The 20,730-nt window shown below is 40.0% G+C and overlaps 1 protein-coding gene across 1 annotated transcript in view; it reads left to right on the forward strand.

Annotated features, from left to right (window-relative positions):
• Positions 1-20,730, forward strand: part of Poxn (Pox neuro) — a 66,154-nt gene that overhangs the window by 17,304 nt on the left and 28,120 nt on the right. Inside the window, exon 4 of the mRNA XM_067052326.1 lies at positions 738-927. Coding sequence (XP_066908427.1) covers positions 738-927 — 190 coding nt within the window. The remainder of the gene's footprint in view (positions 1-737; positions 928-20,730) is intronic.

Here is a 20,730-nt window from a genome sequence, read left to right on the forward strand (position 1 = left end):
TTCACTGTTGTGTGAGTTTGTTAGTTCGTGGAATTCCGGTGTGGATGAAGACTCATCATATATATGATAAAGACTATACAAATGATAGACTATCTGAAACATTGAAAAATGGGCTCTCCAAATTTTATTAACCATTTTCTTAGTGAAATAATGAACGACAATTTAGTCAAAAGTGTTGATCTTCGTAGACAGTTCAAATGACTTTGTTCTGGTTGAAGAGTCCATTGCTTTGTCCCGCGCAGTTTCTTGGAGGAGATTCAGGATTGTTTCAAGAGATTTGTTATTTTATTATTATTATTACTGCGCTCCCAAAAACTTTCTATACATCGACTCAGCGTCATTAAATGATTGAAAAGCCCTCTTAGTTATTTCTATCACTACTTCATTCAGATAATACAAAAGTAGTTCTACCATACTTTCCCCAGATTTTATCAATCTTTCCCTTGAAACTCCGTAATCACTGACAGTTCTGCACAATGTACACCCTTCTCTGCCTTCCGATGATGTAGTTGAGAAGAAAGGATTGAATTCTTTCAAAATCCTTTATTTATCAAAAGTATTAACATTATATTTGTGTATGTAGTAGGATTGAAGTTTCATATTTATATATTTTATATTGATGTAAAATTAATGATAGCTCTGAAACTTTTATTCTTATGTGATTCAGACTATTTAGTATATATTATACAATAGTCAATACAAATACTAAGAGTAATAATAATAATGGTTGATTTCAGCAAGTAGCGACCCCCTCTGTTGTCAAAAGAATACTGAGATGCAAGCAAGAAAACCCAGGAATGTTTGCATGGGAAATAAGAGAACTTTTGCTTTCCCAAGGAAGCTGCGAATCTCAAACAATACCTAGTGTTAGTTCTGTCAACAGGATAATACGAAATAGCTCATCTTATCAATTACCTGATTTATATAGTAAGTGCTATACTGTAATAATTTTTTCCCTAGCTGTTACATTTATTCATTCATTTCAATGTATACAAAATAAAATGAAAGATTATTGAGCGTTAATGGCAAAAATGGAGAAGCTGAAACGCAATGCTTCTATAAGATAATCTAAAACAAAAAACTTCTTTCTATAAAATTTTTTGAGGTTAAAAACTTCCAATTTACATGTATTTTATTCTAAATTAACGTAATGTACTTTAATATACGTAAGAATTGCTCAAAGTTTTAATCCCCCAAAGGAAATTATGTCATTATCTACATGGATTGAAAAAAATTGCTTTACACTCCAAGTAATTATAAATAAAATTCCTTTGAATAAAATAGATTCAAATTGGAAGTTTTTAACCTCAAAAATGTTTATTGAAATTGATTTCCCAGACTTTCCAAAAAAAAAATCCAGAAAAACTTATTATTAGTTAAATTTACAGTTATTAATTATTAGTTAAATTATACAAATTTTTGTAGCATTTATTAAATGCCTTCGTTTCCTCTCTGATGCGCATTATCAAATTCTCTACCGCAATCCGACGATATCCTGTCACGAACCCGAAAAATTTCAACCAAGCTCGAAGAGTTTATTTTTTTTAAAAAGGTAGGGTCTAAAGTGGTCAACCACCAAACAATCCCCAACTACTCTCGTTCCAAAGCACTGTAACGGATCTCCGTGAGGCCTCTACTGGCGTAGGCTATTGGACGTCCCCACTGCTCGTATTCCTGAGATAGTACCGCACCTAGTGCATAGTCACTGGCATCTCAGTCGTAAGAGAAAACGGACTCTCAAAGTCAGGAAATGCAAGAATCGGCTCCCTCTGGAGCTGCTCCATACATTTCCGAATCCTATGTACCATCTCTGCCGTCACAACCAGCTTCGACTCTTCTTTCATTAGTTGAGATGCCATACTACTTTTAATGCCTTAATTTCCCTGATATATGCTTTTCCTTAGTGGTACGCCATAACAAAAGCATCGACGCCATAATCTAGCCAGGGTTTAGTTCGATCCTCGATGGTTTGTCTTTCCTTGGTGGTATATGTTAGTGTCCCCTCTTTCTGTCGTTCTGTATCTTGAACTGTTTCCACCATTAACATACAGCGAATGAATGAACGAACCAACCCGATCTGTTCTGATCTCCATAATCGTTGGATCTTATCCCAGATCACCGTAATGCCTACATATAAATGGTGGGGTTTTCCGGGCTTAGACGCTGATGTCGTTATCTTTATACTTACTATTTTTATCTTCATTGTGCCCGTGGTCTTCGTCTTATAAATTCTCTGGCGTCGTTTGTCGTTCACCATTCCTTCAGTCACTTCTATCTCCGCTGGTCTTTCCGCTGTTGAACCTTCGTCATCCGATGTTTCGTCCTCGTTTCTGTGTCTAGGCGTGTCTAACTCCTATTCCTCCGGAGTCCAATGTCGCGGAAACTATGTCACACCACTAGACGGACCTCGATTGCATTAACGATTATTGCTCGAGGCAGCCAGTCTGCCTCCACGTTTTCTTTTCCTGGCTTGTAGACAATGTCATTATCATATCGGCCCAAGAGCTACTTCCGGCGAGTGATCCGGGCTAATGATTCTTTTAGTTTTCCGACCCACTGAAGGGGTCTGTGGACCCGAAATCTTCTTCCAAAAAGGTAGGATCTAAAGTGGCTAATATCCCGCACAATCCCCAACAGCTGTCGTCCTTAAGCACTGTAACGGTTCTCCGTCTCCGTAAGGCGTCTACTAGTGTAGGCTATATAGGACGTTCTCCCTTCTCGTACTCTAGGGATAGTACAGCTCCCAGCGCATACTTACTGACCAGCATCTGTTGTAAATACAAACGGCGGACGAAAAGACCCCTTGGTGAGTTATCAAGTAAAGATTAAATAAGGCGTTCGGAGGAGGACGATGGGCCCCAGAGGAAGACATATTTATGATGATCCGAGAGTCAAAAAAAACGAAACAGTCTAGTGGTCAGAATGATGTGGAACTCCTGGCACGCAAAAACAGAATTCCAGATAAACTCAGCGAGATGATGGAAACAATCCTGACACAGGAATGCATTTATTTTATTTATTTATTAATTAATTTATTTATTTGTAGGAAATGCAATTCCTATCCATACTGTTAAAGGTTCAATAGGCAAAATACCTTGCGAAGAAGGAGAGATTTCCGAGAGAGAGCACGTTTGTGGAATATACTTAAGATCTCATGGATACAAGCGCTAGAGAGATGGAGGCCCGGAAAGAAGTAGAAGATCCGGGATGGATCTGGATAGAATAACTAAAAGTGAAGCAAACCAAAAATAAAATCATAACTATACATTAAAAAAAATGAAACATAAATTTTTCAGTACATCTGCGTAGTTGAAGATAAATGTAACAAAAATTTAATCGTTGATAAGAAAACATAACACAACTGATAAGATAAGATGAGGACACTTTGGACTACTCTTGCACAGGTATTACGGTTATTGGGACTTTAAGTTGTTCAACATCAACTGTCCTGACTTTTTGGGTTCTATGACACTCTCTATAGTTACAACATTATGTTCTCTTATTACTATCACCCTCAATGGGCCCTCGTATCGCTGTACCTCCATACCCCTGTTTGACCCGAACCATTGCTTTTTCCGAGTGACATGATTGTTGCGTCTTCCTTTAGGCGGAAGCATGTCGTACTTAGTGCGTAGACATAACCTCGTAGCTTCCTACAACCTCATATATACTCTTCTTTATCCTCCACCAAAAGTATCTTCTCTTTAAGGCCTGGATAGTCTCAGGGATTCCGCGGTGATTTATCTTACCCTGATGACACGCTGGGGTGACTTCTCGTTGTTATTCGTCTTCCAAAAGGATTCCTCCATCAGTTTGCAACGAACGAATGTCCTGTCCACTCCTATCTGTTCCACACGCCATAGTCACTTTTCTCCAGTCTTTGAAGCATTATTCAATGTTCTACAGATTTGGTCGTTCTTCACGCCTAGCTATGAGGTCAATCCGGTGGTTTACATCTTCCAATTAATTTGTCTCTTCTTGTTGTTTATTATTTCCTCCAGAGTAGAGGACTCTATTTATAAATAAGCACTCGCCACGTCACTAGAGTGGATAAAAGTACGCACGGCAACAGCCCAACACTTGAGGTTTTGAACCTGGAAGATTTGAATTAAAACGCAATTCCTGCAGAGGGGATTCCTCCACCGCCGTAGATTCCCCCCCAACCAGAAGTCTCTCTTGCCGAAGAACACGCTACGACACTATAGTGGATAAAAGTACGCTCGGTGTTCGGTACGCCCTTTTTATTCCATTAAAATTTTCTTTATTGTTTTTTAAAAATTAATTGATCATTGCTGGATCCAAACAAACAGAGGCCACTTTTAGTCAGAAGATAACTTTATTACCGTCGCCTTTTAGCATTTGGAGATGACATCAAGGCTATTCGAGATCAGAGACGTGCAATCATTCAGTCTGATGAAGCAATTGATACTTTTCAGGGAATGTATGATGATCTGGAAAAAACATACTAGAAGTTTGAGAGCACCTATTTTGAAATGAAAGAATTGTGGATTATCAATAAATCAGATGTTTTTCCAAAACCATATCACATTATTCTCTAAAACTAAGCACTACAAATATGAAGCATCTGGGCATTGGTTTAGCGTAGAAAGAAGGCTTAAACAACAGGATGAAGGTACAAGGTTGTCTAAAGCAGAAACCTCTACCATCCAAACAATGGTTCATATCGGCCGCCCATCGATCCTACCTGAAGCTAAATTACCCTCATTCTCTGGCTATATTTTGGACTGGTCCTTTTTCAGGGGTTCTTTGTATCTTCGGTTCACAACCAGAAATGAATTTCTAATATAGACAAATTCACCTACCTAATTGGTGTACTTAAACCACCGCACTGGATTGTATCAAAGTGATCCCAAGATCTGAAGCCAATTACGACCTGGCTTGGGCTAGATTACTTCAAAGGTATCTCAGCCTACATCAAAAAAACTATTAATGCCAAACCTATTCAGCGGGTCTCAATCGAAGAATTAGAAAATGTAACTTCTAATGTATTGGTAGCAGTAGAAAGCTTCATAAATCTAGAAATCAAAAATAGAGAAGATTACTTATTATTTGAAATTATATTTAGATCAACCCTTACTTCAAGAGTTCGAGAGGGAACATTCTAACAAAGTACATCCGTCTTATGTGAATCTTAGGTCCTTTATTGAAGGCAAACTCCAACAACTGACCACCTATGATACCACTTACCAGTCCAACTATGCAGAGCGCATTTATGCTGCACCACCTCGACCAAAGCGTAATCAATCTGGTCAGTTGAACAGAGTTACCTCATTGCACACCATGAATTCACTTACTAGCACCACAAAATCACCTCATGGATTCCAATGTGTCATTTGTAAAGAGGCTCATGTAAAAAAGGAATGCCCTAAATTTCGTTCTGCTTCTTCAATTAATAGATTAAACATGTTAACGACTTGGCCATGATGCCGAAATTGCTTATGTCCCAAACATAAAACTCACCAGTGTACATCCGTCTTCACCTGCAGAAAATGTAAGGGAAGACATCATTCCATGCTCCACTTATCTACTCCTAACCCACCAGTAGAATCCATTTCAACTTCATCTACCAACGAAAAGAACCCAGCTGTAGGATTGGCTAGTACAGATTCATCTGCCTATAAAGTACTCTTGAGAACTGCATTGGCAAAGCTAAAGGACACACAGAGCTGTGTTCCAATCCGTTTGGTGTTGGACTCAAGACTTTGAAAGCCAAAACTCCTACATCACATATGATTATGCCAAACGTCTTCAACTTACATTTGAAAGGTTGACTGTCAGGTAGCCGGTTTAAACAACACCCACGTTCCAACTCCAGAAGGTTTGATTCAATGTACTCTACAGCCAAGAAACTCAGACCACTAGCTCATGACCAATGCTTTCGTTAACCCTACCATCACAGCCCCACTACCGCAAGAACCTACACCTTCAATAAAAATTTAGGAGTTTCTTCATCATGATCTGACAGATCCGGAATTTGGCACCCCAGGCACAGTAGATTTTCTTCCTTGAGCAGATATTTTTCTGCAAGTAATACGCACCTCTCACCACAATTATTCTTCATTATTGAACACAGTTTTTGGGAAGGTAATCATCAGACTCATAGCCAAAAACACTAATAGATCGATTTGTCTTCTTTCTACGAAGTCAATCGGCAATCTAGCTTAACGGTTTTGAGAGATGGGGGAAGTTAGTTGACCTATTCCACTTTCTAAAGAAGACAAGGAATGTGAAGGGCTTTTTAAGAAAACGATCTACCGAGACACTTCTGGGCGTTACGTGGTTGCACTACCATTCCACTCAGGCGCAACAAGAACGCAAGCTCTCTCACGACTTTATTATTTGGAAAAGAAACTGTCCAGACATCATAAGCTTCGCGAACAGTATTGAGAATTCATGGAAGAGTATCTTAAATTGGAACATATGGCAGTTAACCACAGGGCCGTCTAGATATCAATATAATACCTCACCATGCTGTTCTGAAAGGAGGCTCCGATGTAATTAGAGTGGTTTTTGACGCTTCTGCCAAAACATCCAATGGTTCATTGAATGATAAGCTGCTCACCAGGCCAAAACTCCAGAATGATATAGTCGATATCATTGTTCGATTTCGTACGCACCCAGTTGTATTCACCACTGATGTGGTAAAAATGTTTCGCCAGGTATTGATTCGTCCCTCAGATCGAGCTTACCAACAGATACTTTGGAAATTCAGACCTGATGCACCGGTGGATACCTACGAACTTGAAACGATCACATATGATGAAGTAATCCCAATACTAAGTCATGCGGGTCATCCATAAATTGATTGTGGACGAAGGAGAATGATACCCTGAGGCATCATCTACACCCATAAATGACGTGTATGTTGATAACATTGTCACCGGTTCAAACGACACAATAGCCCTAAAAAAACCAATTACAATAATTGCTTTTGAAGGGTTTTTTTCATTTATCGAAATGGGCCAGCAACTCTACAGAAGTGATTGCGGAAGAGGATGAGTCCAGTCAATTGCTGTTCAACATTGATGTAATAACCGACTCCAAACCCCGTATCAAGGTTCTAGGACTACATTGGTCACCAACTACGGATTGTTTTTCATTCATTGTGAATTTACCAACAAGAGTGCAAACCAGACCAAACGGACCATCCTATCTACAGTAGCCAGGTTGTAAGATCCACTTGGATGGTGGCCAGGACCTGACTGGATATCACTACCACATCATCAATGGCCGGTTGCTACACCACAAATGGAAAACAATGTAAGTTGTGATTATTCACAAGAGATCAAACCTACCTTTACCGTGCTTATGACCACTTCCAATGCGTCTGAATTAATAGCTTGGACTGAATGTTTCTCTAATTATAACAGCCTCATTAGGTCTTTTTCTTATGCTTTAAGATTCATCCACATATGCAGATGTCAACATAGCTCGACAGCATTAACTGAGATCACAGCAACTGAATTGGATTCTGCGCTCATGAAGATAGTGACACTCATCCAGGAATACTATTATCCTGAGGCATACAAGCAACCAGTTCAACTATCTAATCGGCTACTGTGCCTTGGGATTTTCCAAGATAAATGGGGAGTTTGGAGGGTGGGCGGTAGATTGGACAATGCTCAGCTTGTCTATTGACTGCCCTTCAGGCTGTTATCCAAAGAAGATTCTGGATTATCTCCCTACCCGCAAGGTAAAAAGATTATGTCTAACATGCAGAAGGTTCTCCAAACCTACTTCACACCCTGTGATGTAAGTTATGTTAACTCCCAATCCCTTCCGGCACATTACGACGAATTTCTATATTATCTCCTCCAAACTTTTTACCACACCATTGCCATTTCAAAAACGTGGCTTAAACCCAATATCCCAACTTCCTCAATCACCACCCCCAATTTGTTGCTCTATACGCTCATGACAGTCTGAGGGCCAAAATCCTTTTAAAGTCCCACCTTTGACACCCCCCATCTGGAATATATCTTTGTTCAACTTACGTCAAGCTCCTTTTCCCTCCTCTATATTGTCATTTATCGCCCACCTCGAGTCCGTTTTAACGATGCAATTGAATCCTACTTCCTTTCATATATTCCTCTCTTCCAAAACATGATGATCGCAGGCGATCTCAACACCAACCTTCTCACAGACTCTCCCGATCGATTATACCTTCTGGACCTAATTTTCTTCCTTGATATTTATTTTGTTCCCTACCAATCAACACATCATACCCAGTCCACTGATACCTGGCTTGATGTATTTATTATTGATTCCTCACAGAACCTTTTATCCTCCTCCCAAAGTCCTATGTCTTTTCTTTCCTCCCATCACCTCATCAAAATTTCCCACAACATTCCCACTCCCTTGCTTATACCAAAGAAAATTAGTTGGTGAAACCTTGATTCTTTGGCAAAACATACCACCTAATCGTCTTTCCGCTGACAACTCATCCGTGAGAGAACTCAAACATTTTGGCAACGATGGAAGAAACAGTATCTTAATAACCTTAAGTTAAGAAGCAAGTGGTACGAGCCTTCAGAGAATTTTAAAATTGGGGCCATTGTCGTATTAAGTAATGTTTCATCCACCCCTTTGTTTATGGCCGTATGCTAAAATAATCCATCTGACAGCGTTGTCCGTGTTGTAACCTTGAAAACACAGGCAGGTATCTCCAAAAGGCATGTGAACCAACTGTTGTCCTTACAGCTACCATTGCAAGAGTCACAGGAGGAAGAAGCTACCAGCTAAATATCGTCCAACCTTAACATTCGGGAAGTTCTGAATTTAGGTGGGATGTTCAGGCCACTTTTATTCCATTACCCCAGTTCTATAAATTCCAAACTCACCGTATTTCAACAGTGTAAGAACCTCTTAGAGAGCTGTTGCTAGCAGAGATAACTAACTACGGCTGTATAACTTCTTTGGATTATAAATAACAGTGTGATGGTGAGCTTACCTAGTTTAGGCCAGTTTGTTTTCTTACCTAGTGTATCAGTTGTTATTTTACTTCTTTTTCTACTTTTTTTTTCACCTTAACAGTTTTGTGTCTATTTCACCTAATATATCAAACGGTGTTATGAATCATTACACATCATTTATTGACGGTTACAAGTGCAAAATTAACTATTTACTACTACCTCAAAGGATTTACTGGGGAAACAGGAAAACTAACCCACTTCATAAAAGGGGATGGCCGAATAATTAGCGAAATCTATGGAAAATCTACTCGATAGTGAAGATGCGGAGGCATTAAAAGCAGCGGTCGTCGGAAGAGTGAAGAGGAGCAACCTCAATCAGATTCAGGCGGACGAAGAAAGAAGAAAACGAGCGTTATCAAAGAAAGATTAAAGAAGGCATACGGAGGAGGACGGTAGGCCCAAGAGGAGGACATATTCACGAAAATTAGAGAGACAAAGAAACCGAAGCAGTCTAGTGGACAGTACGCCACGGAACTCCTGGCATGCTACAACAGACTCGCAGATAAACTCAGCGAGATGATATAAACAATAAAGGTACAGGGTCGGATGCGATTCCTATCCATGGTACTAAGGATTCAGTTGAAAAAATAGCTTGGAATGAAGGAGGGATTTCCGAGAGGACGCTCGTTTGTGGAAATCGCTTAAGATATAATGGATACAAGGTCTAGAGAGGTGGAGGCCCGAATGGAAGTTGAAGAGACGGGGTGGACCCGGATAGAATATCATACCTAATCTTTGGGGAAGGAGAGAACACGGAAATAGTTAAAGAGAGAGAGCTAGTAACCATGAAATAAAAAGAGTCAAGCTAAGGAGTTTCTTCCAGCGCATGAGAGAATTTGCCCTAAAGAGAAGTCGGCGTTGGGGCAGAATCGGATTAATTTTTGGGGCACACTATCTCCAAAGATGGCGTGAGACCAGACATACAGAAGGTGTTGGCCCTGCAAAGTATGGTGGTTCCCAAAGACGTAAAAGGAGTGCGACGATTGCTAGGAGCGCTGAACTACTACCGGAGGCTTGTACCGGACATGGCGGAATATCTAGTAATACTCAACAATCTACTAAAGAAAGGGAATCTTTAACACTTCAGATGGAGAACGTCCGAAAGTGCAAAGAGAGGCTACAGAGGGAACCGGTTCTGGCCTTTCCTGTTTTCAAGAAGAAATTTACCCTCAGGACTGAAGCAAGCGAATATGCTCTCGGGGTGGTGTTATCACAGGAATACGAAGAGCGAGAGTGACCCATAGCGTACGCGAGTCGACGTCTCACCATTGCGAAGACCCGCTACAATGTCCTGTACCGCGAGTTCCTGGAAATCGTGTGGGAAGTGTAACACTTCCGGCCGTATATTTTTGGGAGATGTTTTTGGTTACACACCGACCACAGACCATTGCAATGGGTTGGTAAATTGAAGGAGACTTTTGGACGGATCACGAAATGGAAGGAAATCCTCAGCCGGTACAACTTGGACTTTACGTTCAAGCCCGGGAAGGACAACGTGGTCGCGGACTGGTTTTCAAGGTTAATGATAATTGCAGTCGAGGATGAGCAAGGTGAACCATCTGGAAGTGGGAGATAGTTCCTAAGAGAGTGGACCCCAGAAGAAAAAGAACATGAAATACAGGACACCGACAACAGGGTTGACACATCCGATGGATTAATGACAATGGAGAACGGGAAATACGGCAGCTGTAATATCACAACCTTCTGGTCCTCACTGGAGGTCAAAGAAGACCAGATTTGCAGAGCATTGAAAGATGCATCTAAAGGGACAGATCGGGACAGACCCACCACTAGTGTATTGGCAATGCAGTTCTTTGGGACAAGGTTCAACGGCTCTTGTGGGCGGAAAGAATTGGAAGACCAGACATTTATACGGTGCACGATGATGGTGGAGACTCTCCGGAACCAGAACGCCAAAAATAGGTGACGCTCGCCTTCACCAGAGCAAGACAAATCATAGAGGGCTCAGGGAGGTCCATTTGGAGTAGTTGAAACTACCTAAATCGGCCTGAAAGTGATGTTTTTTCTTTTCTTAGGGTTAAATGTATGTATATTCTTACTTTTTTGTTGTATTTAATGTATTGGTTTTTCTTTGAATATATTTATGTAATATTTTTAGTTTACAAGGAATGTTCGTAAAAAGGCGGGGGGAGTTACAGTCAACTGTACAACTCATATCAACTGATCGAGTAGATCAGCTGAATCAAATGTATATATAGACGAATTGGACTCAATAAAGGACAGTGTTTGAGTAGCAACCGAGTTAGTCATTTCTCTCTTTTTCTCTTTTTTTAAGTTTTACCAAACATTTATCTTATATATATATGATATGTAATGGGAGGCACCAGCTGGAATTTTTAGCGTTAAATAATATCTTTTGTCGGCATGCCAAAGATACCTTCGGACCTAGGAAAAAACCCGTCGACAACACATCTGAAGAAATGTACAGAGGTATATAGATAACAGTGGGTATGCTTGGAACCCTGACCAAGTATATACATATTCCAACCTCCTTGGAACGGTTGACCGTGTAGGCAGAGATAAACAAACAAACAGCCCGTATCTTGCACGAGTTTAGACATCTCGGGGAAAGTACAGCGAGTGGCAAAGAGAAAAAGCCGCCTTAATTGAAAACAAATAAACACCCCTTATCTCAAACAGGGCCTCTCTAAAAACCTCGGGGAAAATATAATAAGCCGCCAGAAGCCGGCTCTCTCATAATAGTATACTTGATAATGTATATATAATTGTAAATATAAAACATGTAACAAAGACTTTACTTTATAATTAAGAATCCCTGCATGCCACCTCATATATAATAGCATAGTAAATTGGTGACCACGATACCGTTGGAAAGGAACTCCAATGATTAATTATAGATATTCATATCTAGCATACCATGGCGAGGGGGTCCCTGGTTTCTAGTGTTTGAATTAAATATAGTGCATACTTTTTTAGTCGGGTCCCATCAGGAACAGATAGAGATACATAATATAAATATAAATATATAATATAAATACATGAATATGTAAATAAATTTAAATATAATACCTGTACGGGGAACCCCTAGTCGGGCTTAGAAACCCCGAAGCCCCGTACACGGCATACATTATGGTATCCCTTGTGAAGGACATTTCTACCAATTTACTATGGCTATAAAAATTAAAACCTTTTTTAAAAATAAGTACTAAAGGTGGCATGTCAGGAATTATAAAATTAGTATATGCAATTAGGTATAATTTGAAGGCTTAATTCAATTAGATACTTTTAATTAAATATTATAATATTATAAGATATGATCCTACGGCTCACTCCATTCTTTCGTATTTCGCATGACGTTTGCTCATTATGATTAATATCTGGTATAGTTGTGACTCATCACTCTCTATTTCGAATTAGAAATTATAGTTTATATGATTTGATATAAATTTTTAATATAATGCTTAGGCTCACTCTATTCTTTCGTATTTCATGTTATGTCTGCTCATTATGATCGAGGTCCGGTCTAGATATAAATAATCGCACCCTATTTTGGAATTGGAATATAAAATGACTTGTTTTCATTGGTATATTCATTAGATAATTATTAATAGTTCGGGAATTTATTTTGTTTGTGTTAGCGCTTAACCCCACTATTCATTGAACGTATAAGTTAAAAGGGATAATATACGCACACGTTTTCATAAAATGGTATTAAGGGTAGGGAAAAATGAACCGCCACAGCCAGAACGGTCAGAAGAAGAGTCTGATCATATGAAACCCGAAGAACCGAGAGAACAGGGGCCAACTGGAGAAACAGTGACCCAAGTTAAGAATATAACCCAGCCAGAAACAATTCCAGCACGGAGGGAAAATAATAAAGGAGGAACCTCTAACGGGCAACAGGCATCCGAAAACCTTCGGGCGAAAGAAGAGGGCGCAATAATACCCTTGCTGCAAGATTTTATGAAACAACAAGAACAGTGGGATGAGGAACGAAGGAAAAGACAAGAACAGTGGGTTGAGGAACAAAAGAAAGAAAAACAAAAGAAAGAACAACAACAGAAGGTAGAAAAACCAAAGAAAGAACAACAACAAAAGGTAGAAAAACAAAAGAAAGAACAACAAAGGTATGAGGAACAAAAGAAAGAACAACAGAGGTATGAGGAACAAAAGAAAGAACAAAAACAGAGGTATAAGGAACAAAAGAAAGAACAACAACAATGGTATGAGGAACGAAAGAAAGAACAACAATAGAGGTATGAAGAACAAAAGAAAGAACGACAACAGAAGTATGAGGAAGAAAGGAAAGAACGAGAGGAATATAGGAAAAAACAAGAACAGAGGGATGAAAACTTAATTAAAGCTATAGTGGATTTTAAGAAAGAGTTCTGTGTAAGAATATATGCAAAGGCCAGCAGCTTGGAAAGACCTGTCAATAAATTAAATACGAATCGCTTTGATGCCGATCAAAAACCAAATCAAGCTACCCCTGCTGAAGAAGAAACTGGAAATAATAGTGAAGATCTAAAGACAGGCAATCAGGACCTCTGCTATGAATAAAGAAGAAAACAATACTAAAGAGCTTGAGGACCAAGAAATTTAGGATCTAGAGACAGAAAAGGAACCTCTGGTGGATGAAAATAGTGAACCTGGAATGATAAACGATTCCCCTGGCAATCTGATGGAAATTAAAGAAATGGAAACTATTTTAGATGCACAAGAAGGAGTTGAGTCTACATTAATTGATAAATATGAAATTCTCAAGGAAGATATAAAAACTTGTAAGAAAAATGTAGGTACTGATGAAACTCTTAAGACTTGCCAAGTTGATGCCAAGGAACAAAATGAAGGAATAGAAGTTAATGTCCATGAGTCCACAGCCAGGGAGGTAAGGTGTCTTTTTCTCAGATGTCTAATCAGTTTCTCAATCCCAGAAGAAACCAAAGTTAGATTAGCAAATGAAGTATCCCTAGAAGAGGGGCTCTATGAACAATCCCCGATCAATCAATATTCATTATACGAGGGCAATCAATTAAATTGTTACAGAGACAGATCAACCAAGTCAATAATTCTCCTCACCTTAGAATATGATTTCTATAAGGGCTATATGGTCTTGGACCATGTTCGGAAAGGCCACATACCATTGTATGATGTGAACCTACAGTCTTTATCCTAATCCAGAGGATAAAAGGGGTTTTTAATTAGCGTCCACTCCGTTGACGAGCTAAGGGTTCTGGTGTTAACATCATTAGGGTAGCCCATACTGGATAACTGTAAATAAATTGTAAATATCGTTTTGTAAATAGGTAGTGTAATTTTTTTAGATAGATGTACATAGGATACAGATCTTGATAAGACTAAAACGGAACTGAATGGGTCTCAGGAATAAATGGTTAATTAAATAAATACTAATTTGTCTTAGAAATTTATGAAGATAATTTGAAAGATGACAGTCACCACAAAGGACCTAACTTAAAGTATAAATAATTATTTCTAAAAGGGTATATAGTATCATTTTTTAATAGGCGTTATACACATCATAATCTTTGTTAATGGTAAAAGACATAACGAGAAATTATCAGATATTATCGTTATAACGAGAATATCGATAAATCTTAACAATTATATAAATATCATAGTATCAGTTACTCTGAGATATATGCAAATATCAATACGTATCAATTCTAGGTTTGGTCTTATTTACCAATTTAATCTAACTAGAGGTTTCAAATGATATCCGTGGCACTGAGGTATAGGCATACTTCAATAGGTGTAAATGCTGGGTTTGATACGATGTATCAATTTAAGATAACTAGCAGTACTATGTGTTTTATAGTTGAATAATTCTCAACGGGCGAACCATTACTAGAGATATACGTGACCTGTATAATATAATAGTATAAATATTTTGCATGAATATATGATTATATAAGTAACACAAAGAGTGCATTCTAAAAGTAATAAGTAACCGTGAACCAGAAGTTTTAAGTTAATCAGCAATCCAAGGTGGATTTGTTTGAAATAATTAGGGTAGAAAACCCTTAAATTTGGAGTAGACATTAGGTCCTCCTAGAACCCTCGTGGTAGAATAGGTACCCAATCCAAAATGGATATGTTTAAAATAATTAGAATAGAGAGGTAGTGTTCATATAGGTCCACCAGTAAAGGGTAAACGAAAGTCATTAAATGGGGCTCAAGTAATAATTACTTGGCTCGTTAAATTCAAAAATTATTAATGGCCACGAAACATAATCCAACAATTGATCAAAGAATTTTTCGAAACAGAATACCCGGTCCCTTCGATTGTATTTAAATAAGATTGTTTACGGAAATTACGTTCCTAATTTGATAGTTCATCGGAAGTGATTGTTTAGTAATACTGGTAATTAAGGACTGAGATTCATTCAGCATAGATCCAAAAATTGTACATAGATCCCGATTGTGACTATGAAAAATCTTTTTCAAAAATGATTAGGGCAGCCATTTCTTAGAAATAATAGGAGTCTTGCGACCTCCCCTCGGCAAGCTAAATGTTATTAATTGATACCAGACCAAGTATCGTAAATATTTGTTGATAATTTAGAACGTCATAAACGCTAATCCTAAGGGATATTTAGTAATTAACCGAACTCTATTGGCGATAAGTTACAATAAGTTAACGCACTTAAAGGGTTAAGTTGTAAAAACTAAAATGAATTGAGAATACCAAGGTGATCAATAACAGGGTATAATAAGGTGAAAGAAGTTAACAACTCAAAAAAAAAAAGTAAATGTGAAAGTTAATAAAACATGGATGAATAAATAAAAGTGAATGGAGCGTAAGTGTAAGGGCATGTTCTGAAAGTTTGGAAGCAGCCGAGTTGTGGGAAGTTATAGATAATTTTTGTTGAGAGATACGTGATCTGAGGTGGTTCTTAATTTCGAAATATATATGAAGAATTACAGTAGGGGGAGGAACAAGGAATCCGGTAAACAACGTTAGAGCGGTTTCCACAACAACGGTAGAGAGGAATAGGAATTAGTAATAGTAAAAAAGTAAGATAGTTTATTTTGAGATTTGAGTCCAAGACGTAGTGAAGGAATGGTTAATTTTAAGATTTTTTGTATGTTGTCAGTGAGAGGGGGAGCATATGGAAGGGATCTATAAATTGAGAGAGTGGATGGTGGATGTAGAGAGTTTGGAGAAGGAGAAGTAGGCGTAGAACGGTTTATGTAAGAGTTTAAAAGTTTGTTTATGATGTGGGGTGGGAAATCATTTGAAAGCAAGATAGTCTTAATACGGTGAATATTTGTGTTGTGGTATTGGGGATCGGATAAGGAAAGGCAACGATGTATAAGATTTTTGGCAATATAGATGTTTTGATGGTGGGGATGCTGGGAAAAATAGTTAAGTAGCCTACCGGAGTAAGTGGGTTTCTTATACCAGTCAGTGGACAAGGAGCCGTCATTATTCATTATAATAAGGAGGTCGAGAAAGAAGGAGTCTTTTTACCCCTGATGAAGCCCTGCAAAGTGGGCGAAACGTTGGACATTAAAATAGTAATAACCTATTTGTTCTTTTTTTGACCGCAACCCTGACCATCTTCTTATATACACATATGTATATATAAGTTACAGCCTTAGTCAGCTGTTACTTCGATGTCAGCTGACTGAGGAGATCAGCTGATCGCATGTATGTAAAGGGATGTACCGAACCCCATAAAGTTAGTATGTTACAGCAATTCACACGTGATACATCTTATTCCTTCTTCTCTTTTTTGACATTTGGCTTTCGCCGATACCTAACTGGTGCCGAAACCCATTCCTGTATCGGACCAAGAAAAATTCACCGGAGAGACCAGAGAATTAATTCATTTTTTGAAAGGGGGCGATCGCCTGGTGGGGTGAATAGAAGCGAAAATGTCGAAGGATCTATTGGACAACGAGGATGCAAAAGCACTGAAAGCAGCGGTAGTCTGACGTGTAAAAAGAAGTATCCTTAATCGGATTCAGGCAGATGAAGAGACCTCCTGGAAGGTCATCAAAGAAAGATTAAAGAAGGCATTCGGAGGAGGACGGTGGACCCCAGAGGAGGATATATTCATGATGTTCAGAGAAATGAAAAAAACCGAGACAGTCTAATGGTATAGACACGCTATAATAGAATTCAAGACAAATTCAGCGAGATGTTGGAGACGATCCAAGTACAGAGTCGAATGCAATTCCTATCCACGGTACTGAAGATCCAGTTGGCAAAACAACAGGGGAAGAAAGAGGGAATGCCGAGAGACCGCTCATTTGTGGAATGTGCTCATGGATACAAGCGCTAGAGAGGTGGAGCCCAAATGGAAGTAGAGGAACCAGGGTGGACTCGGGTGGAATATCATCGGCTAAGAAACATGCCAAACCCTTGGAGAAGAAGAGAACAAAGAGATAGTAGAAGAGAGAGAAATGGTAACACGGAAAATAAAAAGAGCCTTGGCTTGTTAAACCCAGAAATAATGGTCGGCGGGAGGACCGCAAGTGCCATGGGTGTGGTAAAACTGGACACCTAGTAGCACAATGTCCCCGCACCCGATGTTTTGAATGTGGGACAGAGGGGCATATACCTCGACAGTGTCCCTATATGTTTCGGCGGAGGGAGCAAAATGTGCCTGAACCTGGAGAAGGGTAATCTCTCGAAGGACGAACGGATCCATGAGTGAATCCACGGAGATGTCCGAGACCTCAGGAACAGAAACTGAAGCAGGAGACAATGAGCTAGAGGATACCCAGCAAGGCAAAAGGAGGGCTTGGAGACGAAAAGGAGAAGCAGCTAGAACACGAGGAGATTTCTGAGGAGCGTACCCACAGAGGGGCTGCCGCACGTTGGAGATCAACCATATGAGAGGAGAACACGGCGGTTTGCCTATTATAGAGATTGCAGGAGTGAGGTGTCTCGTAGACACCGGTAGTTCCAGTACTATCATGAGTCGAGAGGCTGTGGAGAAGTAGTGTAGTGGAGAGAGAGCACACCAGATTCAAGTGTGTCAGTGTAGGTTAATCACCTTAGGTGGCCCTTGTGGGGGAGGCGGAAAAAGGTTTGAACCATTGGGGATTTAGTAAGGGCATCTTGAAAGTCCATATTGTAAAGACCATGCCGAGAGAATATAAAGTAATTGTGGGATGTGACCAGTTAGGGAAGGTGGGTGCTAGGATAAAAAATAGCAAGGGAAAATGGAAGATTAGGATAGGAGGTAAAACCTACAAATGTCGTCAACAACATAGGAATGAGGGTGCACGAATTGGGGCAATCAATAAAACTGAGGACTGGAGACAGCGACTCAAGAGGGAATACCAGGATATTTTTTTTAAAGAAGGGGATATCCTCGGAGCGACCGGGAAGACTGTTCATGAGATCCCACTGAAGCAGGAGAGGGTAACATATGTAAAGGAAAGGAGATACCCACAGGCACTACGTCACCACATCCGGGAGGAACTCGAAAGTTTAAAACGACAGGGAATCATTATTGATAGTACATCCCCATACAATAGTCCATTATGGGCGGTTAAAAAAAATAGTCCGCCAGGTGAAACTATTGAAAAGTACAGAGTGGTGGTAGATTACAGGAAGCTGAACGATAATACCATTGACGAAAAGTATCCAATCCCTAGATTTGAAGACATTTTAGACAGGCTGGGTGGGGCGACGGTATTCAGCACACTGGATTTGAAGGCTGGGTATCATCAAATTAAGATGCACCCTAATGATCAACATAAGACGGCATTCACTTTTGAAAGGGGTCACTATGAGTTTACAAGGATGCTGTTTGGCCTCAAAAATGCCCCCATAACCTTTCAGCGCCTGATGGACGAGTTTCTGAGAGGAATTGACGAATCCGTTTGTCAGGTTTACATGGATGACCTCCTTGTGTTTAGTAAGAACGAGATTGAACACGTGCGACACTTGAATAGCGTGTTCCAGAGAATAAGACATTTTGGGCTCAAATTGTCAGGGGAAAAGTCGGCGCTGGGGCAGGAACAAATAAAATTTCTGGGTCACACAATTTCTAAGGAGGGAGTTAAACCAGACCCGGATAAAGCAAGTTTCAGCAATCCAGAACATGGCGGTGCCTAGTGACATAAAAGGAATTCGGAGGTTGTTGGGGACTCTAAATTATTACAGGAGGTTTGATCCAGAAATGGCGGAGTATCTCGTTCCACTCAACAACCTACTCAAGAAAGGGAGGAAGATGATTATCACTCCGATGATGGAGGACAATATTAGATGGTGCATGGAGCAGTGGTTGCAGCAAGAGCCGGTACTAGCTTTTCCAGATTTTAATCGGCCATTCACGATTACCACAGATGCGAGTGAGTATGCGCTGGTAGCGGTGCTGTCTCAGGAGGGTGATGGGGGAGAGCGCCCAGTGGCGTATACCAGCAGGCGCCTTACGGAGACGGAAAGTAGATATAGCGCAATGGAGCGAGAACTCTTGGGAATAGTGTGCTCCGTCGATCACTTTAGACCATATGTGTTCAGCAGGAGGTTCAAGATACACACTGACCACAGACCACTCCAGTGGGTGGGAAAACTAAAGGAATCGTCAGCTAGGATAACTCGTTGGAAGGAGCTTCTAGCAAACCGGGAAAAGAAAATGTGGTGGCCGATTGGTTGTCCCAAGAAAATGGGGAACCGTCTGGTGTCATGAGGGAATGGACGCATAGAGGGGAAGACCAGGATAAAGCGCAAAAAGATGGTAGGGAAGAATCTTCGAATAGCGAGAGTTTGGCTGAAGAAAGACCAGTAGATATTGAGAAAATGGTGGAAATAATCAATGACAAGAAGAGACAAATTATTTGGAAGACAAAAACCACCGGAGTGACAAAAATTAAACATAGTGAGTACGAAAGAAGTAAAATAACGACGATCTGGTCGGAACCAGGAGTGAAGAATGTCCAGATCTGTAGATTTTTGAAGAATTCTTCGAAGCCTGGAGAAAAACATTACCTGTATGTTGGCAACGAAACCGTTTGGGAGAAGATCAAGCGGCTATGGCATGATGAACAAATTGGAATGGACAGGACATACATCCGTTGTAAATTGATGGCGGAAACCCTTCTGGAAGAAGAACAACAAAGAGAAGTCACCTTAGCGTATCATCAGGGAAAGACATATCGGGGAATCCATGAGACTATGCAAGCGTTAAAAAGAAGATACTTTTGGTGGGGAATGAGGAAGCTTATATCAGAGGTTGTAGGAAGCTGCGAGGTTTGTCTGCGCACTAAGTACGGCACACATCCGCCTAAAGGAAGACAGGAGAAGATTTCTACCACAGATGCACCACTTAATGACTTACAAATCGACACATTTACATGGAAGGGGTGCAAATGGGTGACCATGATTGACCTCTCACCAGGTGCAAGATAGGTCTTCGGAAGCAGTATTGGCAGCTCTCCGCTTATGGTTTCAGTTCTATAGAGTTCCCGAACGCATCTCATCGGATGCTGGAAGAGAATTTGACAACTCTTTGATACGAAAGGAAATGAAGGACCTAGATGTGATATGGCACCTCAACACACCAGGACACCCCAAAAGTAGAGGAGGCGTTGAGCGGCTTCACGGAACGCTAAGCGATCAACTTCGATTGTCCCAGGCAGACCAAGAGCTGGAACCGGACGTGGCAATTGCGGCATACATTGGGAAAATTGGGACAATTGTACATAGAAAATTGGGATCAAACAGGGGTAAGGAGATACAGCGATACGAGGGACCATTCAGGGTGATAATAATAAG

This window comes from Halyomorpha halys, unplaced genomic scaffold (genome assembly GCF_000696795.3).
Source record: "Halyomorpha halys isolate HHAL.00 unplaced genomic scaffold, Hhal_1.1 Scaffold671.1, whole genome shotgun sequence".
NCBI classification, from domain to species: domain Eukaryota; kingdom Metazoa; phylum Arthropoda; class Insecta; order Hemiptera; family Pentatomidae; genus Halyomorpha; species Halyomorpha halys.